General features: G+C 37.5%; 1 protein-coding gene across 1 annotated transcript in view; it reads left to right on the top strand.

The window, feature by feature from the left end:
- The window catches only part of QSOX1 (quiescin sulfhydryl oxidase 1), an 81,216-nt gene that overhangs the window by 27,853 nt on the left and 37,464 nt on the right, over nucleotides 1–15,899 (top strand). The window contains exons 3-6 of the mRNA XM_070746275.1: nucleotides 3,627–3,675; nucleotides 5,096–5,198; nucleotides 11,279–11,369; nucleotides 15,266–15,411. Coding sequence (XP_070602376.1) covers nucleotides 3,627–3,675; nucleotides 5,096–5,198; nucleotides 11,279–11,369; nucleotides 15,266–15,411 — 389 coding nt within the window. The remainder of the gene's footprint in view (nucleotides 1–3,626; nucleotides 3,676–5,095; nucleotides 5,199–11,278; nucleotides 11,370–15,265; nucleotides 15,412–15,899) is intronic.

Consider the following 15,899-nt stretch of genomic DNA (forward strand, 5'->3'; position numbering starts at 1 on the left):
ACTTTAAGGTTAAAGTTTTGGGGGTTAGGGGAAGAAACCACAGAGTCAGGTAGTGTGTTCCAGGCATTGACCACTCTGTTACTGAACTTGAATTTTCTGCAATCGAGTTGAGAGTGGTTTACCTTAAGTTTCTATCTATTGTTTGCTCGTGTATTGTTGTAGTTGAAGCTGAAGGTACTCATTGACAGGTAGGACTTTCACTGTAAAGAAACAGAACAGAATCCTACTAGCTTAATGTTCATGGGATAAAGGAAATAAATTAGGCTTAGAGAGAGCGGGCTGATTTTAATAGACAAAGATGGTAATTCTCTTTTTAGGATTTAGGATCCTGGATCGGAATTAATCCTCACTGTGCAATTATTTAAGAAGAAAAGCAATCTTATTCCGCTGCCAGAACTTGTCTTTTCTAACTTTAAGTTTCCTATTTGCATATATAAGCTTTGTTCCTTTCCTTTCTTTCCTGGGTTTACACTCAGTTTATGTTATAAGCTGATGTGGCATTTCCTGCTTCCTTTTCCTTGTATTTTGTTAGTTCTCTAAAGCCTGGTCATTACACAACCTCTTGATTTGTGTACATTTGATCAGGTGGAAAGTACACAGCTGGCAGGACCTGTTATCATTTTTTCCAAAAGAATCAACATAGGAAAGAGATGGCATATTTGATTGTTAATCGAGTTCTGTTGCTTTGCCCTATCCAATGCCACTGGCAGCATAGAGATGAATTTTTCCCACGGAATAATTGAAACTTAATTTGCAGTTTTATTTCAAATGAGTGATAAATATATTTTGGAGGAGTTATAAAATGGGGCAAAAATGATAAATAAACCCACTCATCCTCGTGCTTAGATATGCATGGCATGATATCTGCACTAAGAGAATGCAATATCGTAAAACAATTTTATTGCAAATCAGTTGGAGAACTGTGTGTGTGGATGTAACAAACAATTTTAAAGAAAAAAAATTGAGTGAGCCTATCAATTTTTTAAAATGAGGGAAGTAAGAAGGCAAAATGAATAACCCATCAGGGCCTGGATGAAAAGAGAAGTTTTATAGATCTCTACAAAGTATTTGTGTAGATTTGCTATGAATTTGGGAAGAAGTGGAGAACATTCCAGAATATACCCCCTATCACAAGAATTAGGGTTTAGGAAGACATAAAAATACCTGAAGAAATGAAATATTGAGTGACAACTGTCTGTCTGATTTTTTGGCCAAATATGACAACAACATTAGAAATTATCCTTTTTTCTGTAATCTATAGAAATTTTTCAGCTAAAATGATAGTTATGAGACTATGTTCCTGTGTAGGTGGGCAAAGGAGAGGTGAAAAACAAGCAAAGGACTCCTTCCCCCCCCCAAACCTTAGAACTCGTTCAGCTCTCTGATGATTCCTACAAAATGGTAAATCATAAACTGTGGGCTGGCAAACTATAATAGTGAGGATCACATACATACATACACTCTTTAAAGCAGACCAGAAATTTGCATGACTTAAAGCTGTGTGTGAAACCAATTACTGGTTCATCTGAGCCTAGCAAATTTTATATTTCTGGCATAATCTTTTAATATTTGTAACTACGTGAACTATTCTTTCATCTGGTATTTTTGCTAAGAAATGGATTATTGATTAATTTTTTCCTGCTGTCACATTTTCTTTCTTGATGTTAGCTTTCATGCTAATTGTCTATGCTCAGAACTTTGGAGGGAAAAAATCTGTTCAATTAGAAACAAATTAGGATACTGGAAGTAGTCTGCAAAACATATACACACACTGTCCCATACCACTTCTACTCAAATAACTTGTTCAATATTAGAAAAATGGGGAGTTTGAATCTATTAGCAGTGTCTTGAGCAATATATAACTCATAAAACAAATGTAGCTATCAAGTCGGAAACCAATGGAGCTCATGGTGAGATGAATTGTATAAGTCTGTAGCTGTTTTTTTTAAATGAAAGCCATATTTTTTTTGCTTGGGGATGCTTTTCTAGTTCTGTCATTACATTCTCCCAGTGCCAATGCAATGACCTTTGGTTACCCCTCTGCAGGTGAAAATGGGTATTTATTCTGGATTTGTGGGAAATACCCAACCCGGTAAGGAGCAGGAATCAAGTGGGGAGTAGTTCTTGAATGAGGGGTGAAATCCAGCAGGTTCTGGAGAACTGGTAGCAGAAATGTTGAGTAGTTCGGGGAACCGGTAAATACCAACTCTGGCTGGCCCCAGAGTGGGGAGGAAATGGGGATTTTGCAGTATCCTTCCCCCAGGAGTGGGAACGGAATGGGGATTTTGCAGCATCTTTCTCAAGCCATGTCCACCAAGCCACAACACGCCCACCAAATCATGCCCACAGTAAAAAATTTAGATTCCACCACTGCTTAGAATTGTTTGCAGTCACAAGAGATCCAGGACTAACCACCACTTTGCCGCCCCCTGCCGCCGAGCAACCTTATCTATCTGTTTCCAGAGGAACATAAGCAGTCTGGGGAGAATCCATTATAACTGTTCTGGACATGGGCTGTGTTGATTATTGCTTCGGCCTGACAGAATCCCAGAACAATTCAGTAGAATTGAAAGAGGCATTCTAATTTTAATTTATTTTTAAAATAACAATTCACAGGGATTTTTAAAGCAAAGTATTATATATATACAATACTTTAAGAAAAACAGAAGGGTATGGGTAAATTGAATCATTGACTAATCGATAATGTGCCATCAAGTTGGTGTTGATTTTTAGTGACAACGTAGGAAGAATTTCTTCATGATGATGTTGCTTGGGCCTGACAGTTTTTTTCAAATCTCTCCAAAGTGAACAGAAATGGAAAATATCAACTTGTCTTGGAAATTTTCTTCCATCTCAATCTATATACAGTGGTACCTCTTCTTACAAACTTAATTCATTCCGTGACCAGGTTCGTAAGTACAGTAGAAGAATTTTCCCCATAGGAATCAATGTAAAAGCAAATAATGCGTGCAACCCCATTCCAAAAATCACCCCTTTTGCCTTGTGCCGCTGGGAATCCCTGCCTCTGGACTTCCATTGCCAGCCAAAGCGCCCGTTCATGCGTTGCTGGGATTCCCCTGAGCCTCCCCTCGCTGGGAAACCCCACCTCCGGACTTCCGTTGGCAGCCGAAGCGCCCGTTCTTGCATTGCTGGGATTTCCCTGAGCCTCCCCTTGCTGAGATTCAAAGCAGCGTCAGCAAAAATGAAGAGAATCCCAGCGAGGGGAGCCTCAGGGGAATCCTAGCAATGCACGAACGGGCGCTTCGGCTGGCAACGGAAGTCCAGAGGTGGGGATTCTGAGAGAGGGGAGGCTCAAGGGAATCCAGCCCTTGGGCTGGCAACGGAAGTCCGGAGGCGGGGCATCCCAGCGACGGTGGTTTGGGTTCGTAATGTAAGGTGAAAATAGTTCGGAGGAAGAGGCAAAAAAATCTTGAACACCAGGTTCGTATCTCGAAAAGTTCATTAGTAGAAGCGTTCGTAAGAAGAGGCACCACTGTACTTCTCTCCCAGCTTGTAGGTTGATGGATAAGAACTTCAGATTACAACTAGGCAATTGTGTTGCTTAACATATTACAAAAGTGATGTTTAAAAGCAAAATTTTAACAATCTGGTTTATTTCTTTCCAGTTTTTCAAGATGTTATCCCAAAAACCTGAGGATGGCATGCCACTTCCCAGTATGTACCATATTTAGAATTCTTGACAGTAAAGTTAAATAAATTGTCTCTTTCCTCCCCAAGAAAAGTCATGCTTATCAAAGAGGGAGATGATCCACCATGTAATATGACCATTATTGTAATGCAGTTTCTTTGAGACGTCTCATTCCTTTCCTGTGTCTCTGTTACATGTTTCATTTGGGCAAAGCCTGAAAGATATTTCTGTCCTTCCCAAATCAGTAAATTGGGACTTCCATTTTGGGGCGCCAAAATTCTGTATCCAGATAAATAATATGTTATGGTTATAGGTAAATCAGAACCTGATTAACCTATTTAGAATAGAACCAATGGCTTGACTTTCTTTTGTGTTTTAATCTAAGGCTTAACATTGTTCAGAATAATACATGGTTTCTTTTTGCTTTGAAAAAAAATTAACTAAAAATAAAATAATAAAATTGGGTTTTACATTTCCAAATGAATTCTGTGATTCCTGGCTTATTTTCTGCCTACCAGGATGAAGACCTGCTTAAAACATAAATATTTATCCCATAGCAGCTTCCTGTTTCTAGGGATAACCAAGGAGTGTTCCTCTTGGAAAAAATGTAAAAATATGTAACAAAGAATTCTCAGCATGTCCGTTAGGCTGTAATATGGACATGCCATAGTGTAGGGTGGGAGGGATATCATGGAATCAAAAATAAGTCTCAAAAGAAGAATTAAAATCTAAAAGCAAAGCGGAAATTGCTTTTGCCTTGCTGCATGAATATTGCTGCAGTCCAAGGTCAGAATCTAAGTTCATCGCCTTATGAACTCCCAACAGATGCTGTTGATTGCTTCTTGAACTGTAGGAGGATCAAACAATTTTCTTTCTTTATTGGTGATATTTGTTAGACAACATTTGTGAAGTTCTTGGTCAAGAGAATTACTTAGACTCCCGTCAGGAAGTACTGAACTCTGGGATGAGCCATGTAAGTTGGGAGTGGCTCCTTGGCAGAAGGGTTATATTGAAGTGGCTAGATTCAGATTTTCCCTCAATTCTCAACTGAACTTTATATCAGGCATATAGAGATTTGCTGAGACAAATGAGCTACAGGTGACTGGAACTCACCTTCCTCTATTAGGGGAGATAAAAATGGCTCAGTTCCCGTTGTTCCATGTTTGGAGGTTTGACATTGTAAAGTCTATAAAAAGTTATTTGCATGATGTGATCATTTTCTGTGTACTCTTTCTACATGGATAAAGATAATAGAATTATCAGAAAAAAGGGAATCATTGTCCTTAAGCCATTGGAAATAGTTCCCTGTAATCAGGTGGTAGAAGCTGCTGGGACTTTGCTTATGCATGATGTCTTCTGGGGTAACCTGAATTATCTTGATTTAACTTGACCTAATCATACTGGTTGATTGGAATTTGACAATGATATGCTTTTTTTCCTGTACAGATTATGAAAAAACCATTGAGTCTCTAAGAGGGACCATAATCTCTTTAATGGAGAGTCATGAAGATACCTGGCCTTCTCCCAGCCCACCTTTGCATCCAACAAGGTAATTTGAAAGGAGGTTGCAAGACAAACTATCCCTTTTAAGCATGCCTAAGCATCCCTGCTGCTTCAACTCAACAGAATAAGTAAAAGGGCTTTGGACTCTGAAAACTGAGCATGTAAATTGCATTAGATATTCAAAGTGCTTCATTACAACAATCTAATAATCTAATCAAAGTGTTGGTTATGACCTATAAAGCCCTTCATGGCACCGGACCAGACTATCTCAGGGACCGCCTTCTGCTGTACGAATCCCAGTGACCAGTTAGGTCCCACAGAGTGGGTCTTCTCCAGGTCCCGTCAACTAAACAATGTCGCTTTGCGGTACCCAGGGGAAGAGCCTTCTGTGTGGTGGCCCCGACCCTCTGGAACCAACTCTCCCCAGAAATTAGAATCGCCCCCACCCTCCTTGCCTTTCGTAAACTACTTAAAACCCACCTCTGCCGTCAGGCATGGGGGAACTGAGACACTCTTTCCCCCTAGGCCTTTACAATTTTATGCATGGTATGTCTGAATGTATGTTTGGTTTTTACTTTAATGGGTTTTTAATTGTTTTTACTATTGGATTATTGTGTATACTGTTCTATTATTGCTGTTAGCTGCCCCGAGTCTCCGGAGAGGGGCGGCATACAAATCCAATAAATCAAATCAAATCAAATCAAATAGGATAGTGCTGTCCTACACATTTAGCAGACTTAAAGGTATCAGATCCCTACACCAAAGGAAATTGTAATCTAAAATCATTTATGAGAAGGATAACAGACAAAGAGAAAAGGAAGTAGAAACTGGGGCTACGGTGAGTCAAAGTGAAAAGATATAACTGGTTTGTGATTTGTACTGCTGCCTGCGTGTATTATCTGTTAAAATATATAAACAACTTCCACGTTAAAAAATCGTCATGGATAATTTTCCCGGACCAGTAAAACATTTTAAATTCAGTTATAATGTCACTTGACAGTGAGATGGATGACATAAGAAATTTAATAAATAAATAAAATAGAACATTAAAATTGACAACAATATATATGTTTAATTAAAATCAGCTTCTACTATGCTGCATGGATTGAAAGTACATTATCAATTATTTATTTGTGTGATTATTGATCTTGAGAAAATAATTAATTTCTAACAGTTGTAGAAGAATATTTTTAAAATAGATATTAGTTCTTTCTGTTTTCTGGAAGGTTTCTATATTTTTATGTTGTCTTTATTTTTGAATAGTAGTAGAAGATTATTTTAGATCACAGTTATTATCACGTCAGAAGGCTACAGAAATATATATAGAAATATTGAAACTCTAAGACTTTAACCAAGTTATGGGAGCAAATATGAACATTGAAGAGATTCAGTCTACATATCGAGACCAAAGAAAGGAGACTTAAAAGAGTGTGTGAACTATCACATAATAGCCTTAATTTTACATGCCAGCAAAATAAATCATCCCAAGTAGATCAGAGCCCTAAATGGAAAGAAAGGGGTGTGTCAGTTGCTTAAGGTGACTTTAGAAAAGGTCAAGAAATCCCCGAGACATTTTTGCTGATGCTCCCTGGGTAATTGAGAATGCCAAAGAATTCCAAAAAGAGGCCAATATGTTTTTTACTGATTAACAAAATGCCTTTGATTGTGTCAACCCAGATTTTTCTCTGCCTTGTGAAGGATTGCTGTAGGAAGAATATTGTAATGTTGCTTGTCTTACAAAGGAGATTATGTCTTACTTCTGCAACCCAAGTTATAATTGCCTTTGATAACATCTTCAGTCCAATTGATGTGCCTGATTCTTAATTATTATTATTATTATTATTATTATTATTATTATTTATTAGATTTGTATGCCGCCCCTCTCCGAAGACTCGGGGCGGCTCACAACAGCAATAGAAACAATATAACAGTGAAACAAATCTAATATTAAAATAAAACATATCTAAAAACCCAGCAATTTAAAACCATACAACACATACATACCAAACATAAAATATAAAAGCCTGGGGGAAGATGTCTCAGTTCCCCCATGCCTGGCAATAAAGGTGGGTCTTGAGTATTTTGCGAAAGACAAGGAGGATGAGGGCCGTTCTAATCTCTGGGGGGAGTTGATTCCAGAGGGTCAGGGCCGCCACAGAGAAGGCTCTTCCCCTGGGGCCCCACCAAACGACATTGTTTGGTCGACGGGACCCAGAGAAGGCCAACTCTGTGGGACCTTATCGGCCGCTGGGATTTGTGCGGTAGAAGGCGGTTCCGGAGGTATTCTGGTCCATTGCCATATAGGGCTTTAAAGGTCATAACCAACAATTTGAATTGTGACCGGAAACAGATCGGCAGCCAGTGCAGTGAATCTAGGAAGCCCCACGGTGGGTGAATCTAGGAAGCCCCACGTGGGTGAATCTAGGAAGCCCCACGGTGGCTCTCGCGGCCGCATTCTGCACGATCTGAAGTTTCCGAACACTTTTCAAGGGTAGCCCCATGTAGAGAGCGTTGCAGTAATCGAACCTAATGACTTTTGGGTGTCTCACAATACCTGAAACAATATAAAAAGAATATCTTAAACACAACAGACAATAAAACCAAGCTTCAAGGAAAAAAAAGGGAAAAGCAAATGGCAAACCCCAAACCATCTTAGACTAATATTCAGGAAAGGACACACCAGCCTTCCTAGCCCTGGGCTTGAGAGAACAGCCATAATCTCATAAAATAAAACAAGTGTGCCTTTAACTACAAAAGCCTTGTCAACAATGGGCAGTCAATTGCCCCTCTATAATTGATTATTCAGTAAGTTAGAACTCACACTTGTCTTGAGGCGACATTCTGTGGCCTACCTGAATGGCATGTTCGTCTGTGCAGAATTGTATAACTTGGCTTTCCTCAGACTGGTACTTTGCTGCCCAATATGTTGAATTAAAATTTTCATCTTCCCAAACCAATATGTTCTTAAGTAAATTTAGTATTTCATCATCAGGGATGGGTTCTGCATTGTGTTGTGCTCCAGGAATGAAGAAAGGAAGGGATTTCCATTCAAAGATTCCACAATTTTGTCCTTCTCTGGACAATTAATAATCTAATTATATTTGTAATTTCTGGTTTTGTTTTGTGGGTAGAAATATCCATTCATAATACACTCATATATTCTTGTAAGGAATTGCATGATTAGCGGAACTGACATTTCATTACTTGGTGTTGCATGTTTGGGAGATAACCATCAGCTCGCATATTTAGAATATTATATATTATTCATTTTATAAAGTTTATAAACAATGACTCAGTAACTGATCCGTAGTTGTAAGAACAGTGCTTATATAAACCTTTGAAATACAAGTTACAGCTTATAGTATTTGAATACGTGTTGTAACAACTGCTCATTTACTGAATTGTTGTTTACAAAACATTGAGAGACTTCTACACACCTATCAAACTTCTTAGGTTATAAAGTAGAGTTTGAGTATTTCCTTTGATTTTCTGTTTCTTGACCTAATCTACCTGACAACACATTGGGTAATCAAACTTATTGATTTTTCATTTAAAAATAACGTTGATGCATTAGAGCTGGTAGTTCACTTGGGATGTGTGATGAGTTTCTTTCTTACCTTGGTGGACAAAATTTAGAATAATGCAAATTTGTTGAAGTCATCAAGGAAACCATGGGCAGACATCTTACTAAAACCTGAGATTTTTTTGCTTGGCAAAGGTTTGAAGCAAAAAAGTATCAAAATGTGATTATAAGGCTCTTGTAAGGATAAAGCCTAGACATGGGAGACATGAGATTGGAGTTTAGCTGGCTGGGGTTATCTATCATTGCCTTGCTTTTTCTCTGATTGTGGAATTAGAGATAAATTTTTAAAAAACTTCAGAATAATTATTCATAATTATAGAAAACTGATTATTTCTATTCTCTTGGAAAATATTACAGGTAGTCCTCGACTTATGATTACAATTAAAACAGAAATTTTGATAAGCAATATGGTCATTAAGTGAGTCACAATATGACCAGACCCAATTTTATGAGCATTTCTACGTTAAGCAATGGAGGAGAATGACTGGTCCAAAGTCATTCAGATGACTTTCATGGCTAAAACATGAATTGAATTTAAGGTCTCTGGCTTTCCTGTCCTCTTTGTTATAACCATTGAAGCAACCTTGCAGTTATCTGATCACTATTCAGGCACATGGCAATTGGCTTGATTTTTTTGACAGTTAAAATGTTTTGTGGTCACATGATTGCAATTTGCAGTCTTTCCAGCTGGCTTTCAACAAAGTTAATTGGAGAAGGCGTATGGAAAATAGAAAGAATGTGTATTGGATGTATTCAGCTCTTTGACCTATTACTAAACTTATAAAAGGAAGGTTGCAAACAAATAAAAGCAACACAAGCAAACTTCAAACTGTCATTAAATCAATGATTACCTTATCAAATCAAATCAGGTTTACTACAGTCAAGGATTTATTACGCAACAGATAAAAACACTCAACGAGTATACAGTTGAAAATTCTAGAGTAAAGTCATGACAGATAAAATCTATATTAAAATCACAATTTGGCATCCGTCAGTTAGACATGGGCCTAACTATACTATAACATCAATCCTTAAACCCTGAGGTCTTTAGTCATTAAATACTAAAATGGAAAAGAGTAGTAATGCAAAGGGTTTGCTACATTAGTTGTGTAAAATAATTTTGGTGGATTAAATAAAAGCAAGCAAAGTCAAATTTCAAACTGTCATTAAATCAATTATTGTCAAAAGGAGAGAGAGAGAAAAAAGAAAAGGCTCCTAACTGCTGTTGTATATACTCCCTTGCAGCCTGAGGAATGTTCAGATTCAGAGGAGGAGGATGATTTAGAGATCATAAATTTACCTGATTTAGCGACAGATGGCGATGTTAGTGACGACCACGGACCTAATGACATACACATGAGTTTGGATGAATCAAATGGGGGAGATGATAGATGGATGGATCCCCGTTTTAGATGTTATCACAGACGCTTAGAAGAAAGAGGGAGGAGATATTAGAGAGTGAGGAATTAATTAATCAATTACCTCACATCTGAGTGTGAACGGAAGAAGAAGCTGATTCCGTTCAATTTTGTAATTCCAAAATGGACGCATCCAGGACACGCTCCTGAGTGTAAGCTAAACAATGTGTGATTTATTACCTGCTTTTATGACTCCTGGCTAGCACTGATTAGCCCATAAATTTTAGAATGACTTGTGGAATGTTATTATGTTACTACCAAGATAATTTACGTAACTACTAAAGATAGAGATGAGAAAAGAAAGCACTGCATGCAAAGTTGGTGCAGGAATGAGAGAACAAGGGGAAACAAAGAAGATGTGTTTTTACAAAGAGATGCATTGAGCAATCATTTATTCCAATTATTATCTGAATTAGCCTGAAACGAGAACAACTGCCAAAGGAAGGACCTTTAGAAACAGTGATTTCCCCAAAGATAGGTTGTGCTTTCTTTCTTGTCCTGGCTGTATATCTTTTTTCTTTTAAAAATCCACCAGAAATGATACTGTCCCCAACTCCATAACATGCCTCTCGCCTGTTTCAGGGACACATTGTTTATGCATTTCAGTGTAAAAAAAATATACCGGTATCTTAAAATGAGATAAACCAGCCTGGGTACATTTTGTCAGTGAGTACTGGGTGATGAATGCTGGAAGCGATATCAGTACAATAAGAGGATGGCTATAGGAAGGAACAGTGAGGAAAGCCCTAGCTAGATTTTGTGGAGGTGGCAATTTGCAGAAGAATGTCACATTTGATAGTTGCTGTATATTGCTTGTAATACCTGTTCTCTAACAAGTACAGATGTAACAGGTGATTTTTTTTCCTATTGCTGATATATCTGTGCTAAAGTAAATTGGAAAATAGGAAAAGGGCCAGATTTTTCAAAGAATGGAGATTTGCATTCCTATATTTCCATACAAAATCCAAAATCCTGTTGGATTAAAATTTTATTACATTCAGGAAGAAATGCTAATAACTTGTTTGGGTAAGACCTCCTATAGAAGGAGGCAATGGGTAACTAAATTTGCATACGAAGTGTTCATCTCTGCTAGTAATAACATATAAAGTTTTTCCTCTTTTTCAGCGTGACAGAACTTCGTGATTTCTTTCTGGTAAACAACGTGACTTATTTGGCCCTGATATTTGATGAGGACAACTCCTTTTTGAGCAGAGAGGTGAATCTTAATTGATTGTTCAACATACACATCACAGTCAGTATTATTATTATTGTTTACTAAATTTATATCCTGCTTCTTTACACAGAAAACATTTAGACCTCTAACATAAAATTAAAATAAAGAGTTGAAATTGGATTAAAACTTTTAAAAATACAGGCAGTCTCAGCTATCAGTCTGAGTTCAAATAATATGATATTTAGTTTAATGTGACCATGTTAACACAGGCTTGTGCAGTTGAGACTTACATAGGTGCATTTGAAGTTGGGATTTTAAAGGCTGCTAATCTTTGTGGAAAATTGAGAACAGGAAGATTCTGGCAGAAGAAAACAGTACAAGTTTTAAAAAGAAGAGATTTGTTATTGCCTTGGAGCAAAAATTTGATGTAATTGAAGACATGAATGTGGTTGTAGTAATACTAAAATAGGATATATAGAATACTCATAGAATTGATTTTTATTTTGCTTTCTGTACCTACTCTGTGATTTTGTTAACCATAAATTTTAATCAAGAGTATATTATTTTTACCCTTTATTATAATATTTAATATTGTTGTTTAAAATACTTCACTGCCTATTTCCATCGAGCTGGAACTAATTTCTACATTTTCCATAAGAATAACACTTTGGATAGTGCAAATTCAAATAATGTGATCATTTTTGGGACTCATTAACTGCACTAATTTAGACCCGCTTGTAATCATTATCCAATTCAAACTGAGAAGTTCTGAATAAAGAAGAAGGACACAGCTGAAAGAGTGGAGCCTGAATGTAATTCCAAAGCAAGAACATGTCACAGGTTAAAGAGCAAGAAAGATAACAGAAATATGCAAGGCCTGTTATTTATGCAAAAAAGGCTGAAACTTTCTCTATGTCCTGGGGAGCAAGATGATCTTTAATGTGGCTCAGGTTAAAACACCTTGCTGATTCACTAAGGATGGGAAGCAAAGCAAATTATGACTTGTAAGATACTGCTATATTGTGCCTGGGAAATAATTGACAAGCAATTACAGGATTTTCTACACAGGTAGTGATGTTTTGGTGTTGGGTGTCTATTAGCGCCCTATGTGCTATATTTTGCCCTAAAATTTCAGGACACTGTTGAAGGCATTGCAGATGTCAAGTGACTAATGGCCCATTCCTGATTAACATTGGAATGACCTTTAATCAACCTGACCAGGAAACCTGCCCAAAGTGAGTTTTTAGAGCAAGCTCTGATGCACAGATAAACAGGCTAATTAAATATTATTATGTTATTATAGACCTGTAACTTTTGTAAACAAAAATAAAAAAAGTACTGTATATTGACACTTCCTTCCTGTTCCTTACTGGAAATCTTACTTGGATCAAGCACTCTGTGGGAATATGTTTGACATATTAATTTAATCCCTGATGCTGTCACCAATAACTAGTCTAGGGATATTTCCCCATCTCTACTGGTTAATTGTCCTGTGAAGTCTTTGGTGCTTTCTGAGTTTCGTTGTTGCTTACAAATTAGCCAACTAGGCAATATCAGTGCTAGTAAATGTGAAGTTAGCTCCCTGTTTATATGCAGTAGTTTTCCTACCAGCATTGGTGGGGGTGTGATTTTCTCTTTGGTAGTTTTTATACACCATTCATTTACACACCATTCAAAAGACACCATAAAAATGCTAACAAGGAAATAAAAAGAGCAGAGCATTTCTTCTCCAGCAGCCTGCACCCAGATAAGCAGGCATTGGACCAGAGTACCTCCGGAACCACCTGCTACCGCACGAATCCCAGAGACCGATAAGGTCTCACAGAGTTGGCCTTCTCCGGGTCCCGTCGACCAAACAATGTCATTTGGTGGGCCCCAGGGGAAGGGCCTTCTCTGTGGCAGCCCCAGCCCTCTGGAATCAACTCCCCCCGGAGATTAGAACTGCCCCCACACTCCCTATCTTTCGTAAATTACTCAAGACCCATCTATACCGCCAGGCATGGGGGAATTGAGACACCTTTCCCCCAGGCTTTTTTATATTTATGTTTGGGTATGTATATGTTGTTTGCTTTTTAAAATATGATAGGGTTTTATGTGCTTTTTAATATTAGATTTGTTTTCGCTGGAATACTGCTTTTATTATTGTTGTGAGCCGCCCTAAGTCTTCGGAGAGGGGCGGCATACAAATCTAATAAATTGAATTGAATTGAATTGAATTGATTAATACCAGGCAAATAATTATGCAAAAAACTGTTCCCTAATCAAGAAACTACTAAAGCAGAACCTTTGCCCCTCATTTACCCAATACTGTACTGTATATAAACAGAGAGGAAAGTCTACAGTCACTAGTATTAATGATTTTATCTAGTTATGTACTGAAATGTCTTGCAAACAAACAACCAAGCTCAGAGAGCTCTAAGGACTCCACAGATTCACCTTGAACTACATATATTCTCTTCTCTTTAACTTTGAATTGGTTCATGTCCTGTGAAATAATTTCTTTTACATAATCCGCCCCCACAACCCACAGTGAAATCCAATGAAAGGAGGAAACCAGGATAATACTTCTGCTGGTTAGCTTTTTTCATTCAAGGTGACAGGGGCATCCCTTTTGTTTCTCCACAACAGTTACATTTGTACAGTAAATTGGAATATAATCTCTTTTTATAAACTGTATTTCCAGTTAAAGTAAACATGGGTAACATTAAGCAATAAGATTTCATGATTTTGCCCAGATTTTTGTTTTAATCTTTTTTGGCATGAACTTCTCATTTAAAATTAAGCAGGAAACATCAAAAAGATCTTTAATTTAAAACTTAATGTAACATGTGAAAGGATGTAAATTTTGATTCTAGCACCACTGACGTGGTGGCAACACAGAAGATTTCTCCATGCATGAAAAAGTGTGGATGAGCAGCTGCTAATTTCAGTTCCAAGCATCTTAGTTATCTCCCTCCCAATGTCTCTTTTTAGCTGCCAGTTTTTCTAAAGATGGAAGAACCATTTGTTCCTGGAAAGAGAAGTGGGAACTGGCAAATGGACCGCCATTATGTTGTCCATATTTTTATGTACCCTCTGGCTTTCTATGTCTATATACCTCTTGAAGTCTGAACAGAAAGACTTTTACCAGATTCAGTTTGGCAAAGGAGGCTCTGTACTATTCAGAGTGCTTTCCCCACAGATCAGGATCCCAAGTGGATCACCAAAAGCGACAGTAAAATCTTATGTGCATCATGATCATTATTGAGCTGTAACCCTAACATCTGAAGGTAATGTTGTAGCCTTTGGATTTAAATTGATAATGCGCTCTGATGCAAATCAGTACAAAGGAATTCCTGCATAAAAGAGGGGAGAAATAAACTATTTTTATAAATATGTTTGCATGCTGGGAAAAAATGTTGTTTGTTATTCTCAGTTCTTTGTTTCTTTCTCTTCTGTGTTTCCTCTTCATGGCCTACTGAATACCTCTGGCTGGTTTATTCCCTTCAGTGAACTGAGAGAGGAAACAAAGTAGTTAATTGCCACAAGTCTTAAAACAAATAATAGTTGTACCTATTGGCTCTTATAAATACAAACACAAAGATTACGCTAAGAAACTTTAATTGTGTAATCATTGCGTTGAGTATACATAATGGTATTATCTACCTCTTTTCCAGTTCAGGATTCAAGGGAGACTTTGGCAATGGATATATCGTTGCTAAAGAAATAATAATGGAATGTTCCAAAGAATGTGTGTACCTCTGATTCATCCACAAATATGCAACGTGACACTATTTAGATGTGAATAACCTGTAAAGGATCAGCAAGATTTCATTGGTAGTGGACCATGAGAACGGCAAGAGAGTGTTTCAGAAGATTAAATGTTTGAATAGAGGAGAATGAAAGTAATTTCTTGCATCCAGATGAGCAATATTGACGCATGCCTTGTTTGATTCTAGGTTGCATTGGATATGTTTCAGTTTGAGAATATTGCAGTAAGGCGAATCCTGAAGAGCAATGAAGAGCTAGTGAAGCAGTTCAACATCACTACCTTTCCATCTGGCCTCCTTGTGACCAATAATGGTTCCTGCAGAAGCATCCCTGGGTGAGATGTTATTATTGTCACAGAAGGCTCTCTTTTCTGTTTTATCTAATACTACAGTGTTCCCTCACTTTTTGCGGGGGATGCGTTCCGAGACCACCCGCGAAAGTTGAATTTCCGCGAAGTAGAGATGTGGAAGTAAATGCACTATTTTTGGCTATGAACAGTATCACAAGCCTTCCCTTAACACTTTAAACCCCTAAATTGCAATTTTCCATTCCCTTAGCAACCATTCAGATTATTACTCACCATGTTTATTTATTAAAGTTTATTAAAAAAATATTTATTAAAGGCAGACGAAAGTTTGGTGATGACATATGACATCATCGGGTGGGAAAAACCGTGGTATAGAGAAAAAACCCGCAAAATATTTTTTAATTAATATTTTTGAAAAACCGTGGTGTAGACTTTCTGTGAAGTTCGGACCCGCGAAAATCGAGGGAACACTATTACTAAAATGCATAAATTCCCTGTCATCCATGTTCTCCTTG

Source organism: Erythrolamprus reginae, chromosome 3 (genome assembly GCF_031021105.1).
Source record: "Erythrolamprus reginae isolate rEryReg1 chromosome 3, rEryReg1.hap1, whole genome shotgun sequence".
Taxonomy (NCBI): Eukaryota; Metazoa; Chordata; class Lepidosauria; order Squamata; family Dipsadidae; genus Erythrolamprus; species Erythrolamprus reginae.